General features: G+C 39.0%; 2 protein-coding genes across 4 annotated transcripts in view; one reads left to right on the plus strand and one right to left on the minus strand.

Moving 5' to 3' along the window:
- The window catches only part of SMC1B (structural maintenance of chromosomes 1B), a 28055-nt gene extending 14021 nt beyond the window's left edge, over nt 1-14034 (minus strand). Inside the window, exons 1-13 of the mRNA XM_063395288.1 lie at nt 13278-14034; nt 12655-12767; nt 11737-11940; nt 11105-11343; nt 10445-10703; nt 9363-9503; nt 8519-8601; nt 7815-8022; nt 5454-5639; nt 4343-4522; nt 3216-3362; nt 2493-2630; nt 1893-2009 (exon numbers count right to left, since the gene is read on the minus strand). Of these exons, the coding sequence (XP_063251358.1) occupies nt 1893-2009; nt 2493-2630; nt 3216-3362; nt 4343-4522; nt 5454-5639; nt 7815-8022; nt 8519-8601; nt 9363-9503; nt 10445-10703; nt 11105-11343; nt 11737-11940; nt 12655-12767; nt 13278-13521 (2259 nt within the window). The 5' untranslated portion in view covers nt 13522-14034. The remainder of the gene's footprint in view (nt 1-1892; nt 2010-2492; nt 2631-3215; nt 3363-4342; nt 4523-5453; nt 5640-7814; nt 8023-8518; nt 8602-9362; nt 9504-10444; nt 10704-11104; nt 11344-11736; nt 11941-12654; nt 12768-13277) is intronic.
- Nucleotides 14035-15471: 1437 nt separating this feature from the next.
- RIBC2 (RIB43A domain with coiled-coils 2) lies at nt 15472-27149 on the plus strand. 3 transcript variants are annotated; one of them, XM_063395289.1, is made up of 7 exons: nt 15564-15950; nt 19367-19448; nt 20498-20842; nt 21375-21493; nt 21977-22204; nt 23581-23747; nt 24875-27149. In XM_063395289.1, exons 1-7 carry the CDS (start codon nt 15834-15836, stop codon nt 24954-24956), a joined length of 1140 nt encoding a protein of 379 aa, XP_063251359.1. In that variant the 5' UTR covers nt 15564-15833; the 3' UTR covers nt 24957-27149. The 3 variants fall into 3 exon arrangements, with proteins under 3 accessions (XP_063251361.1, XP_063251360.1, XP_063251359.1); XM_063395291.1 differs by lacking the exon at nt 24875-27149 and having other exon boundaries at nt 15472-15950; nt 23550-23742; XM_063395290.1 differs by lacking the exon at nt 24875-27149 and having other exon boundaries at nt 15472-15950; nt 23478-23588.
- Nucleotides 27150-27420: the final 271 nt, after the last annotated feature.

Raw genomic sequence — 27420 nt, forward strand, 5'->3', positions numbered from 1 at the left:
ACTGCAGACAGTGGTGAGGAATCTCTCCTTCCCCAACAATATACATTTACACCAGCATCTAAATCCTGGGCTGGGAACTTTCCAGATAAAATTCAGTACTGTTTTTCCACAGATTATGCCAGATTTCTTTGTTTGACAAGGGTAGGAACAAAGGCAGCTTCAAGACACAGGCAGGGATGAAGCACCTATTTCCCCAAGTGGTCAGTTACTGCCTACACTCACAGAACACAGCAGGAAACCCCTCCTGCCATCCCCTTAGGCTTTTACTAACATTCCCTTCACTGAATGCCTTTAGTCTCTTCACGACAACCCTGCTCTGCCATCTGCCCATGTCTGTATGAATTATCCTGGGGACCACTGGAAGATTAGCTAATGATAGGGAAACTGAGGGATCAGATGGCAGAAGTGTCTACACAAAAGAAACCTAAATGGTGGAGCACATATAACAGAGAACTGCTCCTGTTACTGATAGGAAGCAGACAGGAGCAGATTCTACAAGTTTATGATTCAGTACCATTAACAGGTAAAGAATTTGGACAGGTGAGTATGGAACAAGATCTCCAAGTTCTCCATCACCTACATCTCAAAAGAGAGGGTGAGCAAAGAACACTGAGTTGTATCACAGGCTAGTTCCATCTTCCAGGAATGGATTTGAATACAACCCTTTAAAAAAAACCCCAAAAACCAACAAAATACTAAAACAAGCCTCAGAAACCACAACATGAAAAACCCTGAAAGGGTTCTTCCAACCAGCAAGGAAAACCTCTACAGAAACAAACAAAACCCCCAAAACAGTGAAACAGAATTTGCTGACAATCATCACGCACCCCTCAGCCATTCCCCCAGGGGAATCAGAGCTGAGAAAAATCAAGAATACTGGCCACTTCCCAAGAGAAAGGAAGCTTCAGATCATGCTATTTTTCATCTACTTTCCAAGCAGACAGGCCATCCTCCGTCGGTGTGCTCACAGAAAGCCAACGGGCTCTGTCGCGGCTAGCCCATACACAGCGACAGGCGTCGTAGGCGGGTCAGTCTGCCAGCAATGCGGGCAGAACTGACCCCGTGGGTTCTTTGCCTGGCAGAGGCTTATGCGAGCGATGGAGATTCGACAGGCAGTGGAAAGAAAGGAGGAAACAATTTCAGACGAACAGAGGGTTTATTGCAAACACCTCCTCAGCCCGAAACTGCTCAGGGGGAGAGGGGTGCCGGGGGTTTTTGTCCGAAGGATTCGGAGGGGGGGCAAAGGGGGTGGCCAGCCACTGCCAGCCAACCGGGGCAGGTTGCCAGGGGATACAGGTGTAATAGAACATCGCTTGGGCAAATCAGGGAAAAATAGGTGGGACACTGCAAAGGCGGGAGAAATGACAGGCAGCTAACCGTATGTCGCATGACAGGTGCAGGAGTCATGTGAGTTAAACAAAGGAACAATCGAGGGGTGGGGTACAAAGAGCCCAACAAGTACAAAAATATACAAAGCATCACCGATTAAATTAACACACTGCCACACCATCCCTCAGACATGTAGAGTTTAGAACAAAGCTTTATCACAGTGCTGAGGACTGTTTTCAGCTCTGTATACATTAAGCAAAGCTTTACCTGTTTGAGACGTAGATGGATTTGGTTGGTTGGATTTGTGTTTAGCACTTGACAGGCACAGAACTTTGACTCTAAGGAAACTGATTTACAAAACTATGACTCATTTACACATTCTCTGTTCACAGTTACCTTGGTAAGAAGGTAGAGGATGTGGAGAGGCTGCTGGAATAATGTACAAGCCTTGTTGCCAAAGCAGTTTACAAGGTTAAAAGTTGTCTAAGTATAAACATGAGTAAAATATAAGTTTTCTGTAGCTCAATAACATGAGCTCTCAAAGCTCTGACAGAAGGCATTACCTCGTTAATTTTTTTCTCAAATTCTTTTATTTTTTCTTTTCTTTGTGCTATTCCTTCATTCAGCATATCATGCTGAGCCTCAACATTTACCAGTTCACTTTCCAGTTTTGATTTTTCCTAGATAGAAAAGAAAAATATGGTTATTTTTCTTAACAGGATGACCAACTTTCTAGAAATTAAGAGACAGCTCTGTTCCAGGTTAACTGGTTTCTCTGATTAAAAACATGAAATATTTTCTTCTCAAATGCCATTTAACCACTATTATTGCCAATCTGCATGCAACAATTACAGTTTTAACGAGCAGAAAAGCTAACTAATTACCACATAAAGTGCAGACTTACAGAGTTCTGAAGGTTACTAAATGATAAACCAAGCTCACCAGAAATCCAAGTTTTAAAGCCACAATAGAAAAAGCCTCATGTAAAGTACTCTGCAATCTTAGTTTTTTATATTTTATCAATTCCTTGGTTGTAACTGCTGTATGTAAAACTTTAACTGAATCAAAATATTATACAAGGAAGCAGCATTACTTGATCAGTAATTGCAGTTTAAAATGATACAATTATTAAACATGAATATTATAAAGACTTAGTATTATACCATGGAGAGATTAGCAAGTTGTTTCTTTTTAATAAGGTCTAATTCACTCTGTGAATATTTAAGTCGTGTCTGAGTTCCCTGGCACTGAGCACGCAATTGCTTCAAGTCAGCCTCCTTCCGCCTGGTCTTCATCAAGTCCTGGGAAAGGGTATGGTGGGAGAAACAGCTTTTTAAACAAAAGGTGAACTAGTTGAAAATTATTTGTTTTTCAGATTTTAAAGCTAGCCTCACTGATGTAGGCCTCATTCAAGGTAAAGGCTGATAAGCACAGGTGATATTCAATATTAATATTGTAACAGATTTATTTCTCCCAAGAAAGTATCTGCTTGCAGATTACAATACAACTCTATCCCTCTTAAAAAGCCAACACTAAAAGTATGACAAATCATTTTACACTGGCAGGTTTGGGTTCATGCAAACATTCCCATGTTGACACAATTATATTGCCATTTTCACTACAAGTTTTCAGGTACTCTTAACATTTCCCTGGAGAATGCTTGGACCAAGAGTGCTGTCCTGCATTTCCCCCTGCGAGCTGAGAACCACAGCTAAGAACTGAGATGCAAAATTCATTATTAACTAGAAGAGGATGAACAGCTAGTATGTCCTGTCTGCATCTTCTAGAAGCTTTGCAAATTACATTTTTAGAAAATCACCTTCCCACAGCTGAATTAAGTCAGACACAGCATGACTTCTGCAGTTTGGTGATTTTAAGAGACCTACCTTTAACTCATTAATCAAACTATCTCTTCTTTCTTTCATTTTACTCATTTCTTTCTCATCCCAAATTCTAGCTTTAAATCTTAAATCACTTGATCCTCCAGAAATCACTCCAGATTTCAAAAATAAAGTTCCATCAAGAGCCACTGTCTGGAAGAAAATAAATTATATCCAAATAAATCTGAAAAAAAACAACCAAAATAGCCCATGCACTAGCACCCAAGACATGACAGTCAAACAAGTAACAACCACATTTGAGTTGGACTCAAATTTTTCTTTTCTCTTCCAAACCTGCTAACTTGAGACATTTAAAGCAAATAAAGGCTGTTGTTTCTTACCAGTAATCACATTTTGGTATTATTACAACTGATCAGAAAATAAAATGAATTGTATCATTTCCATGCATATAGCCCCTATGTATGCACTTGCATTTAAAAGGTGCAGAACAGACACCTTTTAAACTTGGTAGAACAGACCAAGCCACATGGTAACAGAGTAAAGGCAAACACCTTGTTTGTAGAGTGAAAGTGTAAATTTTAGCAAAGAACATGGGTGGTTTTGTGACTTTATTTCAAGTAAAGATGACCTCACACTCACCTTCAACTTAAAGCTGTCTTAATCAAAATTTTAGAAGGTTTATCAAGTGAGTAAAATACTGTCTGCAACAACAGAGACCAGAATAAGAAGAACTTCAGGAAGTGACAGAAGCTTCCAGTCCTTAAAATCCATATCTACAACCAAGAGGTTCTGGCAGATATTTTAAAAATTTTTGAAAGCATTTCTTCAAAGAAAATCTTGCAAGATAAGGTCTGTATTTTTAAATCAGACAGTTTTAGAAGGATTATCCATCCCTCCTACTCCTCATCACAAGGACCATACCAAGAATCATATTTGGACACTATCCATCCTTTCATCTGCCTCCTCCTTTTCCCAAGAAACCGCTTCAACTTCCTGTCAGAGGAAAACACTGCCATGTGAAGTATCCAGTAATTTGTTTCTGTGGGATTAGACAGCATAGTACCAACTCTGGGTTTATCTGCAATACTCCAGCATGTTCACAGAGAATTATTTAATGCCATCAAACATGTAACTGCAATGAAAAATGTATGCAATAAACTTTGGCATCTTACTTTCAGTCTCACTGGTCCATCAAATGCAATGTGTTTTGCTTCCTTAACTGTTTCACAGATCAAGGCATTCCCACTCACAAACTGAATCACTTTTTTCAGTGGAACAAATTGAGTTTGTACAACATCCACCAACATTTTAGCTCCTTTTATCTCCCTCAGCTTCTCATTAATTGGTTTAACCTGTAAAGCAAACAAGCAGTGTTTCCAATCTATGTTGTTAGAGCAAAGCATGTCCAAATCTGAGTACTCTGGGGACGGGATGTACAGATCAATCAACAGGGAGCTCAATCATTGCAAGAGTAGAAGAGATCTGGGGTGTTCTCTGTCCTTCAGTCTGTGTAACCTATTGCATTACCATTTATGGTGGCATTAAGATCCTATTGTATAACCTTTGCATCAAATCAAAGGACGTCAATGCACGCAAAATAAACAAGGGGAAAACAAGTGTCACTCCTGTGCTCCAAACTGGGCAAGGAGGAGGACCTAAGGAGCTACAGGATGGTCAACTCACGTTGATCATGGAAAAGGTGATAGAATAACTTCTCCTAGAAATGAGTTTCAGGCATACAAACACAAAATCTTGGAGAAGTAGTCAGCATGGATTCACCAAGTCAGTCACAATAGAAATGACTGGCCTGGCAGACCAGGGCAGAACAGTGAGTATTACCTATCTGAATTTCAGAGAGGCTTTTAACACTGCCTCCCTAAGAGCACCATTGAGAAGCTGATGAAATAGGGTCTGGATGAAGAGTGAGGTGAACTGAGAAGTGTCTGAACAGACCAGCCCACAGGGTGGTGACTGCTAGCACAAAGTCCAGTGGGAGGCCAGTAGGGAGCCATGTCAATACTGGGACTGATCCTGTTTAACATCTTCATTAATTATCTGGATGATGGGGAAGAATCAGCATCTGCTCATCACAAAGAACTGGGAGGAATGGCTGATACGGTCATGCTGCCACACAGAGGGACCTAATCAAAACCTCACAAAATTCACTTCCAAGGTCCTGTGCCTTAACACTTAAGCTCATTCTAGTTAAACTTAAATAAGCCAGTATCAAGCCTTACAAGTGTATTAGCTTGCTGATGACAGGAGAAAGAAAAACACACTTACATCAAGGTAATCCAACGCAAGGAAAGTTTCAGGTTCAGCTCGTTCTTGTTTTAGGAAGCGAATGCAATCTCTTGCTGTTTTCTCAGTGGCAACAACAATAGCAGTCATGTATTTGCTGAATACCTTGGTAACTGCAAGCTGGTATTTTTTATGAATAGGATGACACAGGTCAAGCAATCTTCCAAACTGAAGATTAAAATACAGACAAATATTAATATTTCAGATATCAAAAATGGTTTTGCATATAAGATATATTTTACTGCTTCATATTACGTATCTACCTGCACTCTCTCATCACGGCTGTACATCACAAAAAAACCAGAAATCATAGCAGTCATTAACCCAAGTTATTAAGTATGCCTTCAGAATTGAAAGGGTCTCATTTTATTTCTCTAAGGTTACAGGTACATATCAATGTTTTACAGAGAATCTCTTTCATACAATTCCAGAAGCACGACAGAATGACAAAGTTAGCTAAGCATGCTTTTTGGAGAGTAAGAAAGTATCTAACACCTAAGTAAGATCTTAAAATGACAACAACATCTTAAATAAATAGACCAGTTACCTGCAAAATGGCAGCAAGAGGTACCATTCCAGTTTCAACCCAAAAATGAAGAAGCATGAAAAGAATAAAAACTACTTTTCTTGTACTACACAGTCCAAATAATCAAGCCTCTTTTGCCATGTGCTGAAGTAACACCTCTAGAGAGAAAATTATAGTTCTTTGTTGTACATGCTCCCTAAAGATTATTTCTCTTCCATAATTATAGGCAGTTGAGCTTTTTCTGAATGATCAAGCCTACTGATGCACATACTGAACATTATTACTTGTGAATTCATGCAAAAACGATTTTCCTGCTTCTTGACATGTAGCTACTCATCTCTTCTTGCATATCCACAGTTTTATTCTTATCAAATTCAGTACCTGCAGTGCTCACCCACCATCATAAGCATGTTTTAACAGAAGCTCTAAGGTGGATGTAAGATGAATAAGCTGAACATTTAGAAGCTGTCTGACACTTTTGACCATGAAATCCAGAAGACCAACACAGATTTCCTTCAGTTCTGCCAGCAGACCAGAAGACAAAATGTGTCTTGACCCTTCTGTCCTAAAACTGTGATTTAGGTTGTGTTCACTCATCTGGAATTAGCACACTCAAGCAATAAGGAGCACTTCAGAATGAATTCTGCTGCCTCAATATGCTGGTGTCACATAAACCACTGCAGGAAGAAAAAGGTAACTGAAGCAGGCAGCACTAACACTGTAACAGTTCATGTTTGTTAGAAGCCATCCCATCCCTAAGTACTCTTGAATTTGCAGCTCCTACAGGAAAATCACAGAATATTCCTCAACACCAACCTTCCCTAAGCCAGTAAGGCATCACCTCTGATCCAGTTCTTTTCAAACAGAGATATAAAACAAAGTGAGCAAAAACAGATAAGCCAATTAAGTCTTATTTTTTTGCACCACCTTGCTAACTTGGATGAAAAAATTTTGAAGAGCAGCTGAAAAGCTAATTTCTGAAGAGCAGGTGAAAAGCTAATTTCTTACTCTCTGGAGAAAACAGCAGGATCAGATGTTTTCCATATTCTGAGGAGGTTTTTGTAAAAGACCAAAAAGCAAAAAAACAACTGAAAATGTTTTAGTTTTTATGTTCTAAAGGCAACACTGGAAAGCTGAGTAAACATTAAAAACCAAGATTTGCCAGCTTGTATATCTCAAATGACTGTGTATATCAAAAGGGACCAATTACACTGAGTCATAATCAGATGCCAACAATTTAACTGATTCTATTTATTAAGAATTTCATATTTGAAATGGCTTCCAGTGTTAGAGGCTATCTTTTTAATGTCACTAAAAAGATGTAAAGATGCTTCATAAACCCAGTTAATGTCTGCTGACAATTCAGAATCACTAGACAAAACCCTAAAATGGCATTACTGAAGCATAATTTACGGAAAATATGTAAAACATCCTAACATATAAGTGAAGAGAGACCATTTGATAATATAAATATTGTCCTTCAGAAGCAGTATTTGTTCCAGAATACATGGTCTCATGGCTAACCTTCCTATTCATTTGTTCAAAATAATGAAGTCAAAATGGAGGCTACAAGAACACAAAACCAAATACGGAAAAAATGAAATAGTTAAACACCACTAAATCACACAAGAGATCAAAATTACTATTTGATGCAAGCAGTAATCCCTTTATTTTTGGAACCTGTGAAAAATACATTCAAGCAAGAACAAAATTTAGAAGGATATTCTACTGTCCAATTTACTCCTGCTTACTCAGTCTAATGCAGAACTTTTAAGTCTTACTCTAAAAAAATCATTTAAATGAGGCCACTGCATTACCACAGAATCTGGATACAGCCTTTTCAGACTTTCCAGGATCTCTGCTCTCATCTGCTCACGCCTTCCCTCGTGGTAATCAATCCTGGCATTCTGCAGCTCATCAACTATTTTGCTCAAGTCTTCGTTCACTTCAGCCATTCGAATTGTTGCATTCTCAACTTCCTTAGCCAGCACCTCCTCCTGCTGTTTTTTTTCTGTTAATGATGCACTTTGAACAGAAGCAAAAATAAAATGCAATTCACAATTTCATATATACACACTTGCAGTATAAATTAAGGTCATTCTGCTGTCATTTAACTTCAGAAGGAATAAATATCAGGCAGAAGACAAGACCCAGGAGGCAAGAACCAAGCTGTGCCAATACACCATGTAAATATTAATGCTTTCTAGAGCAGCACAACTACAAAACTGTCCTGTTCCCTGGCTCAGAATTTGTCCAATAATAGCTCCATACCTACAGTAGTAACTTGGGAGAAATTAATATTATAGAACCGATTCAAACAAAATATGGATCATCGTAGTTCCTACTTTATTTTGACAGCTAAAGTGACTGAAATATTAAGTAAAATTAGTAAGAATTAGTAGTAATTCTACTTCTTATTAAAGTTTCAAATAAAATAATTAGAAGGAAACAGAAACATGCTATATTTTGAAAATTATTAATACCCAAGAAATCCAGTTAGCTTTTAATTTTTTACACATACATGCATATTTTAGCATATTCTTCCAACTTCTCTATGCGTTTTTCATGCTCTTCTACCTGTTCCACGGTCTGTTTTATGGTTTCCTATGCAGTCACAAATAGAATGTGTTAAAAATAAACCAGAGCAAAATGACAGTTTTAAGATATACAGCTCTACATTCAGAACAAGTACTGAGATAGAGCTTTTCTTCCTTATTTCTATTTCATGGTGAAGTAACAGCATCTCTTCTGCAACAGCAGGTGCCAAGGGAATTATAGGTCTTGATACAGAAGAGATGCTATTCCTGGCCCTAGATCAATAGCTTTTTTTAAAAAAGTTGACAGAGTTTCCAAGCTGACACAAAACATTGTAGTAAAAAAACCTCACCAATGGTAAAACAAGAATTTTTATTTACTCAAATTTATTAAAAACACATTAACTGAAGTAAGTGGAGTGGAAAAAAAATATACTGCTATCTACACAGTTTATTAAGCCTTAATTTAACTCCTGAACTCCTTGTGACCTTTTAAATAGTTCTAGGGATGGAGAGTTAACCTCTTCTTGCACCCACTACATTTGCATACTCATATTTCATGCACTTTTAAGTATTCCTTATTCCCTTCTCAACAGCACAACTGGACTTGCTCAGTTTAAGAAGCACAGGCAATGGAATTTATTTACTAAATACATTTTCCTGATAACTAGTAATTCAAAAAGAAGTAATTTTTTTAATTTTATGAAGAAAAAATGGATGTATGAATATTACATCAAAGCACTGAGCACGTTTATATAGACAGTTATATCAGAGGGAATGGCAGAGAAACATTTTTCTCCTAAAAATCTAATTCTAGTTTGATACAGAAACCTCAATTTCATTTTTCTTCCTGCGATTAAGTTTCAGCCTTTCTTGATCTCCTTTATCCTCCCAACGAAGTTTTTCTAGCTGCTGGGCCAGTATGGCTACTTTCTTTCTTGCCAGTTCCTTTAGCTCTTTGTAGCGCTCCAGCTGAAGAAATAAAAAAATTTCACTTCTTGGAAAGTGAGAAGCCTCACATTGTTACAGCCTTAAGTTACTTTGCCTACCTAAACTTTATCAAAACTACCTAATTCTCCAGAAGACTCTTCTAAATACTGACTGCATTATAACAAGCTCTATTTTTTTTTAGAGTAAGATTCAATCCAAAGCTTACACCTAACAGTTCTCACCTACAGTTTTTTGTTAGCCTTTTTTATTACTCTTACTGTTCAGGGAAGCTTACAGTATTTCCCATTCACTCTGAGGGTTAGCACTAAGTTTTTGCACAACAAAATTAGTGCTGTATTTTCAGCATTCTTATGGTATTAAAAAATTTCATATAGTAGGTAAATTATAAATATTTTAAACAAATCTCCTAAGTGATGACTGACTGAATGACTGTAAAGTGCAGTGCAGGAAGATTCACAAACTAAGGTAACAACCCTGCAGGTTCTTCATTAATATTAATTGATCAGAAACTACTTTAAGGAGGAGACAGCAGAAAAAAAGCTGTCACAGTTTTACAATCATCATGGCCATACAAGCAAAGACAGCTTCTTCCAAAGTGAATTTTCTACCAAGGGATGTAGCCCTTTCCCTCCCAAATGAGCTACCCCAGTTTCAGACTCAGACTCTCAGCAGATGATATGTATACTATCAGGTCTGGTTTACCTTTTTATCTTCATTTGTTTCCCCTAATTGATACAATAGATGAAAAGCCAGCTCTCAAAAATTACTCACCCTGAGACCCTCACAAACATTTTTTGTCCTATCCTCCCATAATGTACCATGTGTCTAAATAAAACTTAGAATTCTGGTTTTGTTTGAGTTCAAGGGAAAAAGATCACTAAAAATCCCAGGTCATTGGTGAAATAACAGTTTGTTATTTTTAGACTTCTCTAGTAAAAGTACTTTTGGGTCTCCTGTTTTACCTGACTTTCTTCCAGCTCAATATCTGCTGCTCTCTCCATTCTCTCTTCTGCAGTTTTCTCCTCAAACGCTCTCCATGCCTTCTCAACATCATTCAATTCCATCTGCAGTTCTTCTATGTTCTGCTTTTCCTTATCACAGGATTTCTCCTTTTCCCTTAGAGATTTTTTCAACGTTTCTACTTTCTTGATTTGATAGGATGTGTTTTCCTTTGCTTTTATATAGAGGGGTCTCTGCTGGATCAGTGATGCTTCCAGAGTCCTAGAAAACAAACCCAGGAACAACCCCAAAACAACCAACCACCACAAGACACGAGACACAGCCAAAACAAGAAAAGCCCCAAGAAATAATAATGTAATAATATAATAATGTAATAATATAATAATGTAAGAAGTGAAATAAGAACAATAATGTAAGAAGTGAAAAATGGCCTCCTAAAATTTAATAGCAAACAAGTATTTATATAATGACATATGCACCTAGGCATGGTAGAGGAGGTAAAAAACCATTTCTGGATTTTACTTCAGAGAACTGCTGGGAACTGATTTCCACAGCAGTGGGCTAGCACTCACATTTTTACCAGGAAATGCACACCTGCCAAGCAACTCCCAGGGCAGATAATGCTTTATTCCACTATCACACAATCTGATTGGAAAACTTACTTCATTTCTTTTTCCATATGCTGATGGTCCCTGTTTAATATCCCAAACATTTTTTTCTTGGCTTTAAATGATTCTTCTGCTGCAGAAAGAGACTCTTTCTTGATGTAGGCCTCCATATTCTTTTCATCCAAATTGTTTTTCAGAAAGTCAATTTGTTTTTCATTGTGATAAAGCTGAAAAAGCTGCAGCTGTATCCTTTCTTCCTCCAGTTCCTTGATTAGCATCTGGTAATGCTCTGCCTACCAATATTAAAATTGAATTTATAGTTTATAAATATTATTTTCCATCATTAGCAGTCTAATTTCAAGGCCAAAGTGATGTAAGATGATGTACAAGTAGCTTCAATACCAGTAATGGTCACTAATCATAAAAACTCAAATATTTAAGTCAATACTTTAATTAATTAAATTATACTGGCAAGCCTATACTTTCTTTTACTTAGATTACATGTATTCGTCTACCTTTTCAAATGATACTACATTATTATATAGTATGCCATACTGAAAAAAACTACTAGACTAAAACCAACAGAAGTTTGTGGGTTTGTTGGGCTTTTTTAAACCCTACTGAATTTCACAAGAAATGCAAAATCTGGCAACTTAAGATGAAAAAATGGAGTAACTTGAAGTTACCTCCTCTTTTTCCATCTTTGCTTGTTTGCGTTCTGCTGCCACACTTTTTTTCTTGTTATAATTAAACTGTGCATCCTGTTCTGCTTGCTGCATTTTCTTCTTCTTTCGCTCATAGTCTTCAGCATATTCCCATGAATTACTAATTTGTTCAAAAAGTTGAGCTCTCTCCTTCGGCTTCTTCAATGCGATTGATTCTACTGTGCCCTAAACCGAAATTGAAAATAAATAAATTATGCAGCACTGTAGATCATTCTGATGCTTTACAAATTTCATATAGTACAGACTGACCTCTGTATATATTTACAGTGAACAGAGTTGGTGGAAATGCCTCTAGATTCAAACCCAAGGAGAAGTTTAGTGCCAAAATGAGCATCACCTAGCCACTAAAAATATTTCTGTAAAAGGGAAAAATCCATTCTCCCTTAGGAATTTTTGTCAGCAACTCTAAGGAAGATGATTTTGTGAAATGTGTTATTCATGAAAAGCTTGAGGCCTGTGTCACTAAAATCTTGGAAACTTACAGCTGAAGAAAATTTTCAACCCCTCAATCTCAACAAAAATTCCTTTACATTTTCATGCATCTTTACTAACAGGAGTGTTTTAAGATGAAAATACTTTTTTCCTAGCACTCCTACAACTAAATACACTAAGCATTTATACAGACCAATACTTTTTTATATATTGTGAGTAACAGAAGCATTCAGCTTCTTCCAGTTAGCTTCTTTCTTACTACTGTATGCATGTACATACAAACCCCACTAGGTGTATTTTGCAGTCCTGTAGTTCTTGGCAAGGTCAGGAAAAAATATATTGCCTTGTAGCTGACAAAGGGGGCTCTCATTTCTAAACAATACTTAACTGTGTATTCTATGAAATAACCTAAGAACTTTTTGTTTTCTAAGTACCTTGAATGCTCACCTGAAAAATAAGGCAATTCCTGGCCTTGACAAGAATGCCTACTTTTTCAAGCTCAGATACGTATGCAGATCGGCTGACAGTCTTGTCATTGAAAAGAAACTCAGAACAAGTACCTAAAGGAGGAAAGGAAAAAAAATTACTGCTGAAAATGGCTACAACAAAAAAAAATCTACTGGAAAATAATTAAACTAGTGAAATAATCTAACTGAGCATATTTCTCAAAGATGACAACAGATTTCCATTACTCATTTATTCCTTTCAGAAACTTATGTTTTGTTTGAAAACTTTACTAATTCTAGTACTTTCTAAAGGAACTGATATGCTTATGGTGCTCACACCTGCAGGAAGGTGTCAGATCCCATTCCCTAGAGCCTACATCATCTACAGATCCCAAGGAAATCTAAACAGATATTGAGCAAAGAACATGTAATAACTTAATTTTTTAACTGATTAACCCATATATATCTCATTTACATCCCTACTAAAATGCTATCTGAAGGACTATACTAATCTGCCCAACTATAAAGTAATATTTGGTGTCTGAAATTCCAAGTTTGGTATTTTTGGTCTTCATTTCTTTATACATCAGACAATAGACAGTACAAGCAGAATATTCCACCTACCACGGATGACTCTTGAAAATGTTTTTTCTTCCCCATCTTCCTCACAATATACTATCTTCACACTAGCTGTAGAAGAAACGGGTTTTCCAACATGCGCTCCATGAATAAGTTCTTGAATACTTTTAACTCGCAAATTTGATGTCTTTTCACACATCACAAAGCTGACAGCATCCATTATGTTAGATTTTCCTTCAAAAGTTAAAAAAAAAAAAAGACATTTTTGACATGACATAAATGGAAGCATTTTATTAAGAATTAAAAAATCTGGAGAACTGCCAAATTCTTTAAAAATTCTATTTCTAATTATGTATTTTTTATTCTTTTAGGAAGAAATTCTTCCCTGTGAGGGTGGTGAGATAGTGGCACAAGTTGCTCAGAGAAGCTGTGGATGTCCCATTCCTGGAAGTGGTCAAGGCCAGGCTGGATGGGGCTTGGAGCAACTTGGGACAGTGGAAGGTGTCCCTGCCCATGGCAGGGGATTGGGACTAGATGAGATAGGAGGTCCCTTCCTACCTAAACCATTCTATGATTTTGTGATTTTACTGAGGAAAAGCTGTTGCACATAATAAACTCATTTTTAAGATGTAACACCCTGGCAGCAGAATATAAGCCTGTCTGTAATAAAATTTATGACAAAACTGATTTATTTTTTCAGCTTTATTGAAGAAGTCTTGTTTTTTTACACAGGCTTCTTTAGAGGAGAGCGTGCCACACCACCCTCCTTCCTTGGCAGTGTGCTTTCTGGAGTGAAGTGAGGGAGGTTGATTGCATGAGCACTCCATCCCCAACTTTTCCACTGCAATTCCAGTCTCCTGAAGAATAGTGGCACTTTCTGAGATCCATTCACTACAGCAACAAAGCTATCTGGTCATAGTCCTTTGACAGTAATCTTCATAATGGAATCTTCTTTTGGTTTTATCCCTTTAGTCTTGAGTATTTCTGCTGACAGCTTAGTTATTTTCAGCCTTCAAACTTACTACTTTGACAATACTTTGACTTACTCTCAAAAGTATCAGAAAAAGAAAGAACACTAGGAGAAAAACAGAGAAATATAAATACTCAATTCAGGGATTACAAAATATTCACACCTTTTTTTTTTCCTGGACTCATCTATAAAATGTACTCTGATTTAACTGAAAAGAGCACCTGGAAAAAGTATCATAATTCGGAGACTTTACAATATAGAGCAGTGGGGATATGATGATAAAGAACATGGTAACAATGCTAACTATATTCAACTTACATAGATCTTACTTCAATCAGGTAAGTGAGGAAAACACAGGGTCTAAAAATCTGAATTATAAATGAAATCATTAGAAGACTGGGGAAACTGAAATTTTAAATGCATCCTTGCTGCTCTGTTAAGACAGCCTTCACCTCCCATCACTTTGACAGACATAAAATCGCCGTTGTTGAACGGATCTTTTGGAAGCAGAGATCAAATCTGACGAAGTTCCAGCACACTGTGATCACTTTGCGGAGCCGCGGCTCCCGAGCCCCGCTCGGTGGGCCCGGCCTCACGGCAGCCGCCATTTTGCAGAGCCGCTCTCCCCGTCCCGGGGGAAGCGCAGTCAAACCCACAGGCTCCCATCGAGCAGGTTTCCACCGCTACGGCCCGGAGTATTAAAATAAAACTATCTTTGTGTGATCTTTGTAAGATGGGATGGCCAGGACAAGGTGTGCTGTTTACAAACTAGGCTTTCTGCTTAAGCTGGAAAGCATCAAGTTAACTCGAAATAAAAATTCCATCAACCGCCTCTCTCCCCCTAGCCTGCTCCTGCCCTTCCATGCTAGAAAACCCTACACTTTCAACTAAGAATTACAGAGCAGGTACTTCCAAGACTTAATTTGTACTGCCACCCTTTCAGGTGCACATAAGCAGATTTTCAGCAGGTCCCACCAAACTGAGCTTTCAATGTTGACAGCTCACGGAGCAGCTGCCCCCTACCCACACACCCACCCACACTACCTGATCCATTGGGCCCGATGACGCAGTTGAACCTCATGAAGGGGCCGATAACCTGCTGCCCCCTCCACGACTTGAAATCCTTCACCACTAACAGCTTCAGGTAACCCATCCCCGCGGGGAGCAGGAGCTCTTGAGCTCAACTCCCTCAAGGACTCGACAAAGCTATTCCACTACTTGGTCTACTGGCACAAAGACACCCCCAAACCAACGCGCCTGCTCCACAACTTTATCGCCCCAAAGGGACGGGCGGCGCCGCCCCGCCCTCACAGCCAGCGCGCCTCGTGCTGCGGCCGTGCTGCGGCCCCGCCCCGCGGTGCCACCGCCCCCGTTCCCATCGCGACGTTCGGCTTGGGTCCCGGCCGGCCACCGCCGCTCCGGCTCCCATCGCCACGGTGCGCCTTGTGTCCCGGCCAGCCACCGCCGCTCCGGCTCCCATCGCCACGGTGCGCCTTGTGTCCCGGCCGGCCGGCCACCGCCGCTCCCGTTCCCATCGCGACGGTTCGCGTGTGTCCCGGCTGGACGCCGCCGCTGCTCCCGGCCACCGCTCTCACCGCAGCCCTGCCGTCCCGCTGTTCCCTCCCGGCGCCATGAGCGGGCTGGCGCAGCAGCGGGAACAGCAGGAGGCGGCCGCCCTGGAGCGCCGGCGGCGGCGGGAGCTGCTGCGGCGGGACCGCATCTTCAACCCACGGATCCGCACCATAGGGGTGAGGGCGGGCAGGAAGGGAGGGAAGGCGCCGTGTTCCCCCGCCGCTCCCAGGAGTTCTGAGGAGAACGGCTTCACTCGGGGGCGACCCTCAGGGCGGGGCAGGCGGGAAGGGGCGGCTGAGCCGCTCTGGGCGGGAGCGGGACTCCAGTGACCCCTCCTCAGGTCTGTGCGTGAGGGGGAGCAAGAAGGAGGCGAGGGCCCAGAGGCAACTTTTAGAGTCGCGTTTAAAGAAAGTGAAAGAAATCACAGAATATTTAGGGTTGGAAGGGACTCCTAAATATCATCCACTACAACCCCCCTGCCAAGGCAGGGTCACCCCGAGCAGGTGACACAGGAACATGTCCAGGTAACTTTGGAATATCCTCAGGGAGAAAGAATCTGTGGCCTCCCTGAGCAGCTGTTCGGTGCTCTGCCACCCTCGATGGAAAGAGGTTCTTCCTCATGTTGAGGCAAAACTTCATATGTTTTACTCTATGGCCATTGCTTCTCATGTGTACCTGTGCCTCACTGCTCTGGATTCAAGGGCAGGGTGTCATTGTCCCCTAAGAGCACAGAGAAATCAAGCCCTGTGTTGTGTCTCTGTGCAAGAGTACTTGGAGGGAGGCCAAGAGCTTCCAGAGTTAGCTCATGTAATGTGGCTGAAACAAGTAATTGTTTTTTACCTCTCTGCTCCGCGATCCTGCCCTTGTCTGCTTGGACCTCGCTAGAATTTATGCTTTAGATTTACTGCTATAAGTGTCCAGCAATTAGCCCACATTTTGCATCAGACGAAACAGGGCAGATCCATCCTTGCCTATGTATATGTAATTAATTGTTGTGTCTGATTTTTCTTAGCGTGGATGTGTGAATGTGAACACCCTTCAGACAGGTGGATTTTCTCCCGAGTTTACTCTGCAGTTTGCATACTGAACATCAGGGAATAATGTGCTCTATACCTATTCTACTTTGGAGGCAACAGTATGAACACAAAGAGTCTCCCTGTGATATGTCCAAAGGCCCACATTAAGATTTTGTGATCATGCATGGATGGAAGAGTGCTGTGAGAGGATTTCATTGGTAGAGTTGTAACAGATGTCAATTTGATTCTCTTTTCTTAGGTACAGAAACGTGTCCCAGTGGAAAGAAATCTTCACCTTATCTCTGACAGGGCCTTGAATTTATTCTTGTCACTCTTTTGCAAGAGTCATTGTAGCTGCAGAGTAATTAGCAGTTTCCACTTAATGAACATGACAGGTGTATCCACCTGGTACAGCATCCTGACACACACCAACAATATACTTAAATACCCAACAATATACCTAAGTGGAAGAAGCTAATAACATTTTTTAGCAGTTATGGGATGGGTTAAGATACTTGAAATTTCTTAATCAGAAACACATACTTTCTCTTTAAACTGGCTTTTCTAGAGCCTTAAAAATGAAGTGCAAACCATATATCCTCAGTTAACGAAATAGCTGACAACTAACATATCCTAGTGCATTTTATTGAGCCATACTGGAGTACACTACACTATGGTTTTACCCAAATACTTTTGTAGACTTGACTTGTTTTGTAGAACTGACTCAGGCAGGTTTTGATAAATCTGTTTACATGAGACAAACATCTAAAATGAAGGAGAGCTTGTCTGGGGAATTTTGGTTAACAGTTTATTTTGATTTAACATCATTCAATGTACCTGAACAACGATACTAACAGAAGGGACTGTTCTTATGCTTTGGAGTTAGGCCAGGTCTGAACCATAAACAGCCAGGAAATCCATACAGAGATATTCTATATCAGTATTTCTGTGTGGTTTTAAGGTTCTTTGCTTCTGTTCTCTGACCAGTTTACCTGAGTGGCGGTCGCTGAGAAAATTTAAAAATCAAGACAATATTTGATTTAGAAACCAGAAATCCTAAAGCAGGGTCTGAATATTGTAAAAACATGGAGGTAATATACTGGAAAGCAGAATGGGAACACAGATTTTACATTTTTTTTCCTTGATTATTACTAACTTTATTATTACTTCGAATCCTGTATCTGTTTTTTCATCTGAGTAAGATAATGCCCTCTTCACTTACAGATTGAAGAATTTATCCTCACTAAATCACTGATTTTTCTAAACAGTTCAGATGAGTAATCCAAATGAAAAATTACTTTCTATTTACATGTAAACTTTATACATAAATAGAACTAGTTTAGATATTAGCTGCCTCAAACTGTTCATAGATTTCTTATTTAAGCACTTAGAAGTGAAACCTTTGTTGTTATGTGACTGGGAATGTCTGTCTTAGGGATGTTTTTGTATCGAGTGAAAGCGTTTTGAAGAGGACAGAGCCAATAGTGTAACACAAATCGATACACCGACCTGCCTCAATTATTGCCAGAGAACTAAGATGTATTGAATTTCTCCTAACAGGATTTCCTGTAATTGTATTGTTAGCTTGGCTTTCCAAATGAGCCCTCTGAAAGAGTTCATATTTAGTGTCCACAGCACCATTGTTTATGGAGGATAGAATTCTTGATGGTTTTACCCTTGCTACAAAATTACCTCTTTGCCTGATTGCTATTGTCAGTTGTCCTTTACAGCACTAACCATGTGTGTGTTCAGCCATAATCTGTTTCTGTCTTCATCTGAATTGGTTTTAGACAAAGACTATTAAAATTATTTACCAGATTATTGAAGATTTGTCATTGTATTTTTGACAAAATTTTAAAGATATTAAGTGACTTGACAGAAAAAAAAAAAAAAAAAAAGAAAATAAGTAAAATCCACTTTCCTGCCTATTAATTTCCCACCATCTGCCAACAAAGCTTTTTTTGCCTAAAATGGAGGCGTGTGCTCCCATTTGATGGTGTGGCCTATATTATCCTTTGCTGAGGTCCCACTTGCCATGGATGTGGATGTTCTGTACCATATCTGTCAGCCCATCACAGATCATGCACCCTGTACTGCATTTTGGCAACCATGTGGAGCTCTCTGATAAGACTGGAAATGTTTCCTTTCCATCCTTATAGTGAACTTTCTGTATTTTTTTCAAATATGAACTATTACAACTTCTTGTCATCTTTATTATTAAAATACTTACCTGCTTTATAAATGAAAGCAGAACAATAAAATAAAATTGCCAACTGTTATGGGGAAAATATATTCTGTGTAATGCAGCTGAAAATATTTATAGCTGTATGTGTCATGTAAATGTGGTGTTTTCATCTGATCAGGTGCAAGAGCATAGTTATCATTATTAAAACAAACAAGAATATTTCTGTTTCTGGATTTTGTTTTACCTACATTAGTAATGTGTATATATTGTGTTGCTGGGGAAGTTATATCTAACTTGTACGACTGTGAGTCAATGTAGCTTCACAATACCTGTTTTAATTGTTCAAACACAGTATCTCCTAAAGAGTTGCTTTTTTTTTTCATTTTTATAGATTGATAAAGATGCATTGGATTTGCAGGTCAAGGAGAGGAAAATGCAGGAAGCAGCTGAAAAAGCACAACATGAAAGATTTGGTATATTCCTGGATACTGTGATATTTCTGTGAATGGTTAAATGGTTAATCTGTTTCCTGCTTTCTTTTATCCCTTAATATATTCTCTAAATTCAGTCATCCAATTTACATCCTATTTATGTTCATATGTCTACATTGGCACAGTATGTATTCTCCTTGCTATCTTAAGATCTGTATTGACATGATTAAACTGGGATACATTGCCTAATAGGCCACAATTTTCACTGTTTTCTTTTAAAAGGTATTGAAAAATTTCTTTATTTTAGTTGCTTTCTTGTAGAGTGAGCTCATCTTCTGTCCATCCATTCTTCCATAGAATATATGGATTCTGTAGAATCCTCTCTGGATTATTGTTGCTGGAAGCATGAGTCATGTACAGTAAGGCAATAAGAGGAGCTATTTTTCTTTTCTAACAAATTATTTTAAATAACTAAAATGGCTAGTTGGATGGTAGTTTGTTGTTTGTTTTTTCTTAAAAATGCTGTAATTTATTTAGTTTCAATTAAATGAGCAGAAGCTCTTAAGCTGTTCAAAACTTAATGCCAGCCAATGATTTTATTGCTATGGTTAGAAAAATCATTGGAACTGTGATATATTCCTATATTCCTTTCAGTTACAGCCCAGTTTTGGTTTGCTTTCTCACAAGCAGCAATGTATTTCAGCTGTAGCTGTAAATGAAGAGTAAATGGAAACAACTGGTTTACTGTACATTTCTTGTGTTTCTGCAGGTTTTCACCAAATGAAACCTCATAGTTCTAGTATTTATTATTGTATTTGTTTCACATGCATATATTTCATTGTAACGTTAATAAAAATAATTTATATGTAAAAAGCTGAAAATATTTCTTAAGAATATTAAGTAAATATTACTAACATTAGAGTGTTTACTGGGCTGGTACTTATGGATCAAATACTCTCCTAAGGCATAACAGTTTGAAGACTTATATTCTGTTTATTCACCTTGAAAATTTTATTTTGACCTTATGTGTGCACTCCAATGACTCATGCACCTCTAAGAGTTGTGGTTTCATTGTATTCATTTTTGTCCAGCTCATGACATGAACAAAAATGACAAGCTCATGTGTCTGCTAGAAGAACGACAGAAAAATGAAATCAAGGACATTCATAGGGCTCTCAATGAATTTCAGAAGAATTTTCAGGGGCCGGAGACAAGACGTGAGTTTGACCTGAATGATCCACAAGCCCTGAAGAAAGACAGACCTGCTCGAGTTTCAGACGATGATCCTCGGTGTACTATATCTGGCATGCAGAAGTTCATGGGGGAAGACTTAAACCATGACCAGAGGATGAAGTTTCAAAAGGAGCAGATAAGGGAGTGGTCTCTTCAGCAACAGAAAGACTGGAAAAATGCATTAGCTGACCAAAAATTGGCAGGTAATGTAGTTTTGATCTTCTTTCTCTGAAGTTGTGATGTATCTGATGAAAATATGGCATACTCTATTGTTAAATATACTGCTCTAGAAATACTAGATCAGTTTTTACTTTATAAGCTCTAATGTAGTCACTATTTCTCTTAGGAAATCTCTATTTCATAACATGTGATTGTAATATCACCCAGGTTTCATTTCTGGTTTATGCCTCCAGTTGCTATGCTTACTTCATCAGGCCAACCTGTCCAATCCGTACTGTCCTAGAGCAGAAAAAATAATACTGATTTTTCTCTCCCAGCTTGCCATGAAACATTATTTTCTGCAGTACTTAACATACTTATTTCATTTTAACACTTACTGTTTAGACAAAATATGTTACATATTAAACTAATAAGTAATTCATCTGAAATCCTTTGATGGTAGGATTTGGAAATAGTTATTCAGCCTACTGTATCTGTAGCTCCCCCCTGCCTATTCCCCTGGTTAACTCATCATGTCCATGAATATTGACTAAATTTCATTTGAATCTAATTTAGACGATCTTTATGACAAGGTTAGGATTGAACTTGATCGAAAGATTATGGAGGAACAAAGGAAAGAAGAGGAAAGCAGGCGTAATGTTTGTGCAGCTACTAAAACTTTCAATAGAATCCAGGTAAATAATTATTAAGTTGGTTTGTTTGTTTTTTAGAAAACATGGAGAGAGAGAAGGAAAATGAGATGCACAAAATCAGAATGAATAGTGATGTTTTTGCTGGGGTTTCTTAGCAGCTGACTTCCAAAGTTTTTGGAGCTTGGAAAAAGATAAATTTTATACACTTCACCAAGTGAACAAAGGATCCAAGGATCTAGATGTCCTCTATTTAGTTACTGTCCCTGTTGGTTCTCTCTTTTCTAAAAATACATCAGCATCAAAAGAAAGGCAAGGAGAATCTCTATCCTTTGTTTGGGGCTAAACATAGCAATAGAGCATAAGGAGAAGACTGAGGTACTTAATATCTTCTCTGCTTTGGTCTTCAGCCCCCTGAGCTGGAAGGCAGGGACAGGGACCAGAACGAAGCTTCCATGTGCATTTTTCATCCCTTAGTTCATATTTCTCTTGGAAAAAACATCACTTTTCTCTTTCCACTGAATTTAGGCTGCTGAAGTAGATCATAAAAATGAATTGGAGAAGGCTCAAAAAATGAAAGATGACATGGATGAAATTACCTGCCTCCTTCGAGGAGACTTCCTTTCTGAAAACCCTGACCAAGCAATCGGTCCCTGGAGTAAACATCCTGTCCTGGTGGATCGATGGAAGGGAATGAATCAGGAGCAGCTCATGGCAATCCGTCAGTTCCAAAAGGAACAAGTTCTGGAGAAACAGGTATTTAAGCTCACAAATGTTTTCATGCATTTTCTGTTTTCTTGGTTGTGATAATACTACAGACTACTGATGTTTGTAGAAGAAAAATACCATTGTTTGCCCTGGACATGCCAATATGAGACTGTGTTTTCCATTGGTCTGCATTTTACCCAAACTTTAATCAGTCTCACTGAACACAGAACCTCTGAAGCACCTGGGAGATGTCATGGAGTAGGCTGGAGCCCTGGAGCTGGGCTGGGAGGAAGGCTGCTGAAGAGCCCAGGGGAGCTTAGGGCATGGCCCATGGGGGTCCAGCTGAGCAGCAAAATTCTGCCCAGCCTGGCACCCAGGCTTCATGGTGCAGTTCAGGACCTGAGAGAGCCCAAGCTGCCTGCAAGGAGTGGGCTGCTCCCTGGGGAAGAAGATCTGGGAGCTGAAGGTGAAAGCAGGGCAGGCCAAATCAGTGTTCTCATGCTCAAGGGTATCCAAGCAAGGCAAATAGAGAGGTCCAGTGACCTTACTCATGCATATTTCAGAGGCCTAGAAGTTCATGAATGTAAGAATGTGATGGAGTTTCATTTCTATTATCCCACCCAACTATGAGCTGTGGTGTAAAATAGAATTTCAATGGTAATAGTTGCTGCTCTGGAGGTGTATAGAGGCAGGCAGTCAAAATGAAGATACCTAGTGTCCTATGAAGTCAAGAGTGTTCAGGCCTAGATATTGTGAAGTAGGAAATGACTTGCCTCCCTCAGTGCAGAGGCTGCATTTATGACAGCTAAGGCATAGTGGTTTATTTTATCTTTTAGTCCTTTCAGGACCATAGGTTATACTATATTTTACCTAGTACTGTTATTAAAGCTGAAGGTAGAATTGTCATTTTCCTGCCTCTCCTGTTATTCTGAAATGAACCCATTCAAGTCATTAAGCTGGCTGAAAAGGGGTACAACCAAGGAAAGTAAGTTCTTTGGAGGCCTGATTTTTTGATTCTGTTCAATGGGGTGTCAGACAAGAAGTGAGGCAGAGGAAAAAAACAGTTTCTGTCTACTCATGTGCTGTTCATGGCTCTCCTATTACACCAAATTAGCCATATTATAAGCCATACTGCTGTCTATGCACTTCTTGCCTCAAGAAGTTTCAAACTCTTGCTAACAAGAATAAGAATAAAAAAATCTGTCTTGCTGCTCTGGGTTTTTACAGAGGGAGAAGAATAGCTCTTTCACTGGCCGTGTCTTGCTCCTGCCTGGTTTAGAAATCCTTGCTCCCTTCTCCCCATTTCAAATACAACCCCTAGTGTTCAGTGAAGCAAGTCTGTTTGGATGAACGTACCCACGAGACTTCACGTATACATTTCCACCTTTGAAAGAGAGAACGAGGCGTTTTTCTCGCTGCTGCAGAGAGCGAGAGAGCAGGAGCGCCGCAGGGACGCTGAGTGGGACCGGCAGCGCCTGCAGGCGGCCAGAGCGCAGCTGCTCTGCGAGCGGCACCGGCAGCGGCAGAACCGGCTGCAGCGCCAGGATCTGGATGTCAGGAACGCAGAGCTCTCTCAGGAGCAAAGAGCAAAGTAAGTACCAAACAGCCGTGTTCAAATAAAAAACCTTTTTGTCATTAGTAACCCAAGAGCTCGGCTTTTAAAGAGCTTTTTTACGTGTTCTGTTTGTAACTTTTTAAATACACTTGTCAGAAGTTTATGCTTTTTAAAAAAATCAACAATTCATCTGGAGTGGGTTTTCCAGTATTACTTAATTGATCTTCAAAGAGTAGGTTTTGAGTGTCACTGATTGAGATGAATGAATAAGGATCTGGAATTATTAAAAGCATTCCACTGACAACTGTTTATATAGATGGCAAAATATAGAATAAATATAATTATCTATGCAGGAAATTATATTATCAGGTGAAAACCAGTACATGTTTCTTTAATTTATCTTAGTTTTCTGAAACAAAAATGGATGAACTACCAGTAGAGCTGCCAGTTTGTGATAGCTCAGGGTTAAGCTAGCAACACAACCAGCATTTCCATTATGTATGACAGAACTAGATGATTCTTTAACTAAATACTGGATGTCTTGATGGGCAGTTCTTATGTCTGCTCCTGTGGGAAAGGAGGAAGATAATACATGCAGGAAAAAAACCCCAAAAATAATGATTTGGTGTTCTGTTTTTCCAGTTCCTTTTTTTTTCTTTTCTTTTTTTCTGGGGGGAATGGGGTGGGGCATGAATACAGAATCACAGAATAGTCAAAGTTGGAAGGGACCTAGAAGTGTCATCAAGTCCAGCTCTTAAATGAAAGGCCCATATGGGGATTAAACCCGTGACATTATTAGCACCATGATCTGACCAACTTAGCCAATCTCAGGTTCATTCATACAATGAAATGCAAATGAATTTCCAATACATGATGCCTTCTTACTATGAAAACAAAAGTTTGGAATTGTGTTCATTCAGACTTTTTTACTGTTGAGATTTTTGGAGGGATATTTCAGGAAGAAGAAACTTAAGTTTGCTATACTGAGGTGTGGCATGTATTTTGCAGAACAAGTTCTAGTCACATAAAATTCCATTTCTAAGAGTTTATAAACATTTACGGGTGTTAATGCATTACATCTTTTTTAGGTTTCTCAGGCAACTTCTGTATAATAGTAAGAAAACATTTATTAATGGCTTTAAAAAAAAATTATTTATTTCTAGGAACGATTACCTTAAAGAGGAAGAGTATTCAAATATTCCAACAGAAGAGTTTTATGCACAGTTTAATACAACCACCCGGTGAGGATCTGGATAAATCAACCTGAATTATACAGAAGTATGTAGACACATTAAAATTTTCAGTGGAGCAATCCCATGTTTTATTGTTTTTATCTGTTCCCTGCCCTGTTCAAATACTGGACTCAAACTAAAGGACAGTCTGCTAGGCCAAATCTGTTCTAAGAAAAGGAAAATGTTGTAATAATTTTTAAAATGATTGTTGTTCTGAAAGGACTAGTAGATTCAGTAGTAGGTTGTTTGACTCTTTGACTCAGGCTTAGCTGTAATATTTACATTATTCATGCCTATAATAATCAATTTCTGGAAAGAAATCTGAATTTAAACTACGGTGATATTTTATGCAACTTGGCCAGAGGGGAATGCTGCCTCCTGTGGACCACAAGTTATGCCCTTCTATGGGAGAGAAGAAAGATGACCTAGGCAGAAAATTTTGGGTTGATTTGTTTGTGGTTTGGTTTTGGGTTTTTTATTTTGGATTTTCTTAAAGCAAAAAAACCAGCCAGACACAAAGGCAAGAAAAAACGAAGAAGTGGTCAAGTTGGTCAGAAATATTGCTTTTATTTTGTGAACAGTGGGAATGAGGAGATAAGAGTTCATAGTCATCGAGGTGATTAGTGCACTGAGGCATGGCACTGAAACAGAATGTGTGTTAGTGTGGAAAAGCAGGGGGAAAGTATTCCTACATACACACAGCCTCACCTTTGGAAATAATGGAGGAGGTTTCAGGTAATGTGCTGCTGAAGGAGAGTGGGACAATTCACAGGTGTGATGAGGAGGGGTGAAAAAGCTGCTGTGCACCAAACAAAGTCAAGGAGAAAAATCTCAGCTTGTGCAGGGTGATTCAGGGAACCTGTGTGCTTCTGTCTTCATGGTGACAGTATTGACTTAGCAGTTAGAGCCAGTCACTGACATTTGAAACATGGGTGAGCACAACACAGAGGAAGAAAATACGGAGAAGCAATGTAGGAAACGGCATAAGGAAAATGGATGGTGGAGCTAACAAGGAAATGAAATCCAGAAGAGAAAGAGCTGACATGGAAAGGACTGCAAAAAGGGTTACACAACCAACCCTAGGAGTCAGAAGATCTGAAAGAAGAGAAGAAATGAGAGTCAGATGAGAGATTCAGCTAAGAATCCAAGACCTCTAATATTGTGAACCTTTAATAAAAATAGAGCACATTTCTGGGAATAGATCTTGAACTGTAACTTACCAGCATATGGGACATAAATCTGAGGTGGAAACATCCTGATGATGTGGGCTTGGAGTCCACTGATTGTTCTTTGTCTCAGCAATAATGGTAATGTTGAATGAACTTTGTGGTGAAGCAGGTTGAAGATGCTTCCACCAAGCAAAGGAGGAAAAATACTTAAACCCCAAGGGCTGAGGTAAACTTGAATGAGTTATTCTTATCCCTGTGAAAATAATGAAGAATGGTTCTTCATATATTAGCAGGAGGATTTTAAGATGTTTGAAAGGAGCATTTCTTGAAGGGGACTGTTCAAACACATCTGTTTGCTCAGCTGAAGTAGTGCCCTGTAGGATCACACTGATAAAATCTTGCTACCTTATTCAAAATGCTGATTAAAGAGGAGTTGGGAAAAGAACCATCATGTTAATGTCTTTAGACAGAGAGATGAAAGAAAATCAAGAACATTCAAATGGCTAAAAAGTGCCTTTCAACATGATCTTATTGAGCAAAAAGATTTGTCCCAATTTTAGTACATTGGTACAATTGGAACTAATTGTAGTACAGATAGAAGCTAAGTAGAAAAGCAGTGTGGCTGAAATACGGGAACTGAGGAAAGCTGGAAAATGAAATTGAGAGGGGATCACACTTGCCCTGTTAATAATGAGCTGGTCTACAGAGAAGTAGGAAGGCATGATATTCAAGGGATTGCAATGGGATAGCATTAGAGATCCATTTGTCAGACTGGGATTCACATATGGCTGGATCTCTTTGGAGTATCACCCAATACTGTATTCAACTGACAGCCTCAGGAGTGAAGGTATTTGTCTTAGAATAGACAGGTCATCAAATGGGATGGGTGGATTAACATGCCTTCTCTAGTAGTTCTCATGTCACTAAAATTGGGTTTTATCTGTGTTGAATATCTCAATCTTTGACTTTTCTCTTTTTTACATAGAATTTTAGTTACCTGACAGAAAAAATGAATAAAGCATATTCTGAAAAGTTCATGAAGTTGTCTTCATTTGTCCAACTCGTGTGAGTAGATGCTTGCAGACTTTACGACAGCTCTACCATTTAACTAAATGATGCTGGACCTCATCAGATGGTGTTTGCTTTTCCTTCAGGAAGGATTATGTGTTCAAAGCCTTTTTGCATGACCTAATTGTTTGCTTGGAAACATTTTATATGAAGTGAGAGAATGACAGGTTCCTCAGCTGTACTCTGAATAAGCCTTTAGATGGAAATTCAAGTAAGACTGACAGTTCAATAATTGGGTAG

Source organism: Prinia subflava, chromosome 4, assembly GCF_021018805.1.
Source record: "Prinia subflava isolate CZ2003 ecotype Zambia chromosome 4, Cam_Psub_1.2, whole genome shotgun sequence".
NCBI lineage: Eukaryota > Metazoa > Chordata > Aves > Passeriformes > Cisticolidae > Prinia > Prinia subflava.

Excerpts from the sequence above, each read along its gene's own strand:
- RIBC2 (XM_063395289.1), top strand. The coding sequence starts at position 15,834 with ATGAGCGGGCTGGCGCAGCAGCGGGAACAGCAGGAGGCGGCCGCCCTG. Across the intron at positions 20,843-21,374 it reads AGCTGACCAAAAATTGGCAG|ACGATCTTTATGACAAGGTT; the intron begins GTAATGTAGTTT and ends AATCTAATTTAG. Across the intron at positions 23,748-24,874 it reads TCTCAGGAGCAAAGAGCAAA|GAACGATTACCTTAAAGAGG; the intron begins GTAAGTACCAAA and ends ATTTATTTCTAG.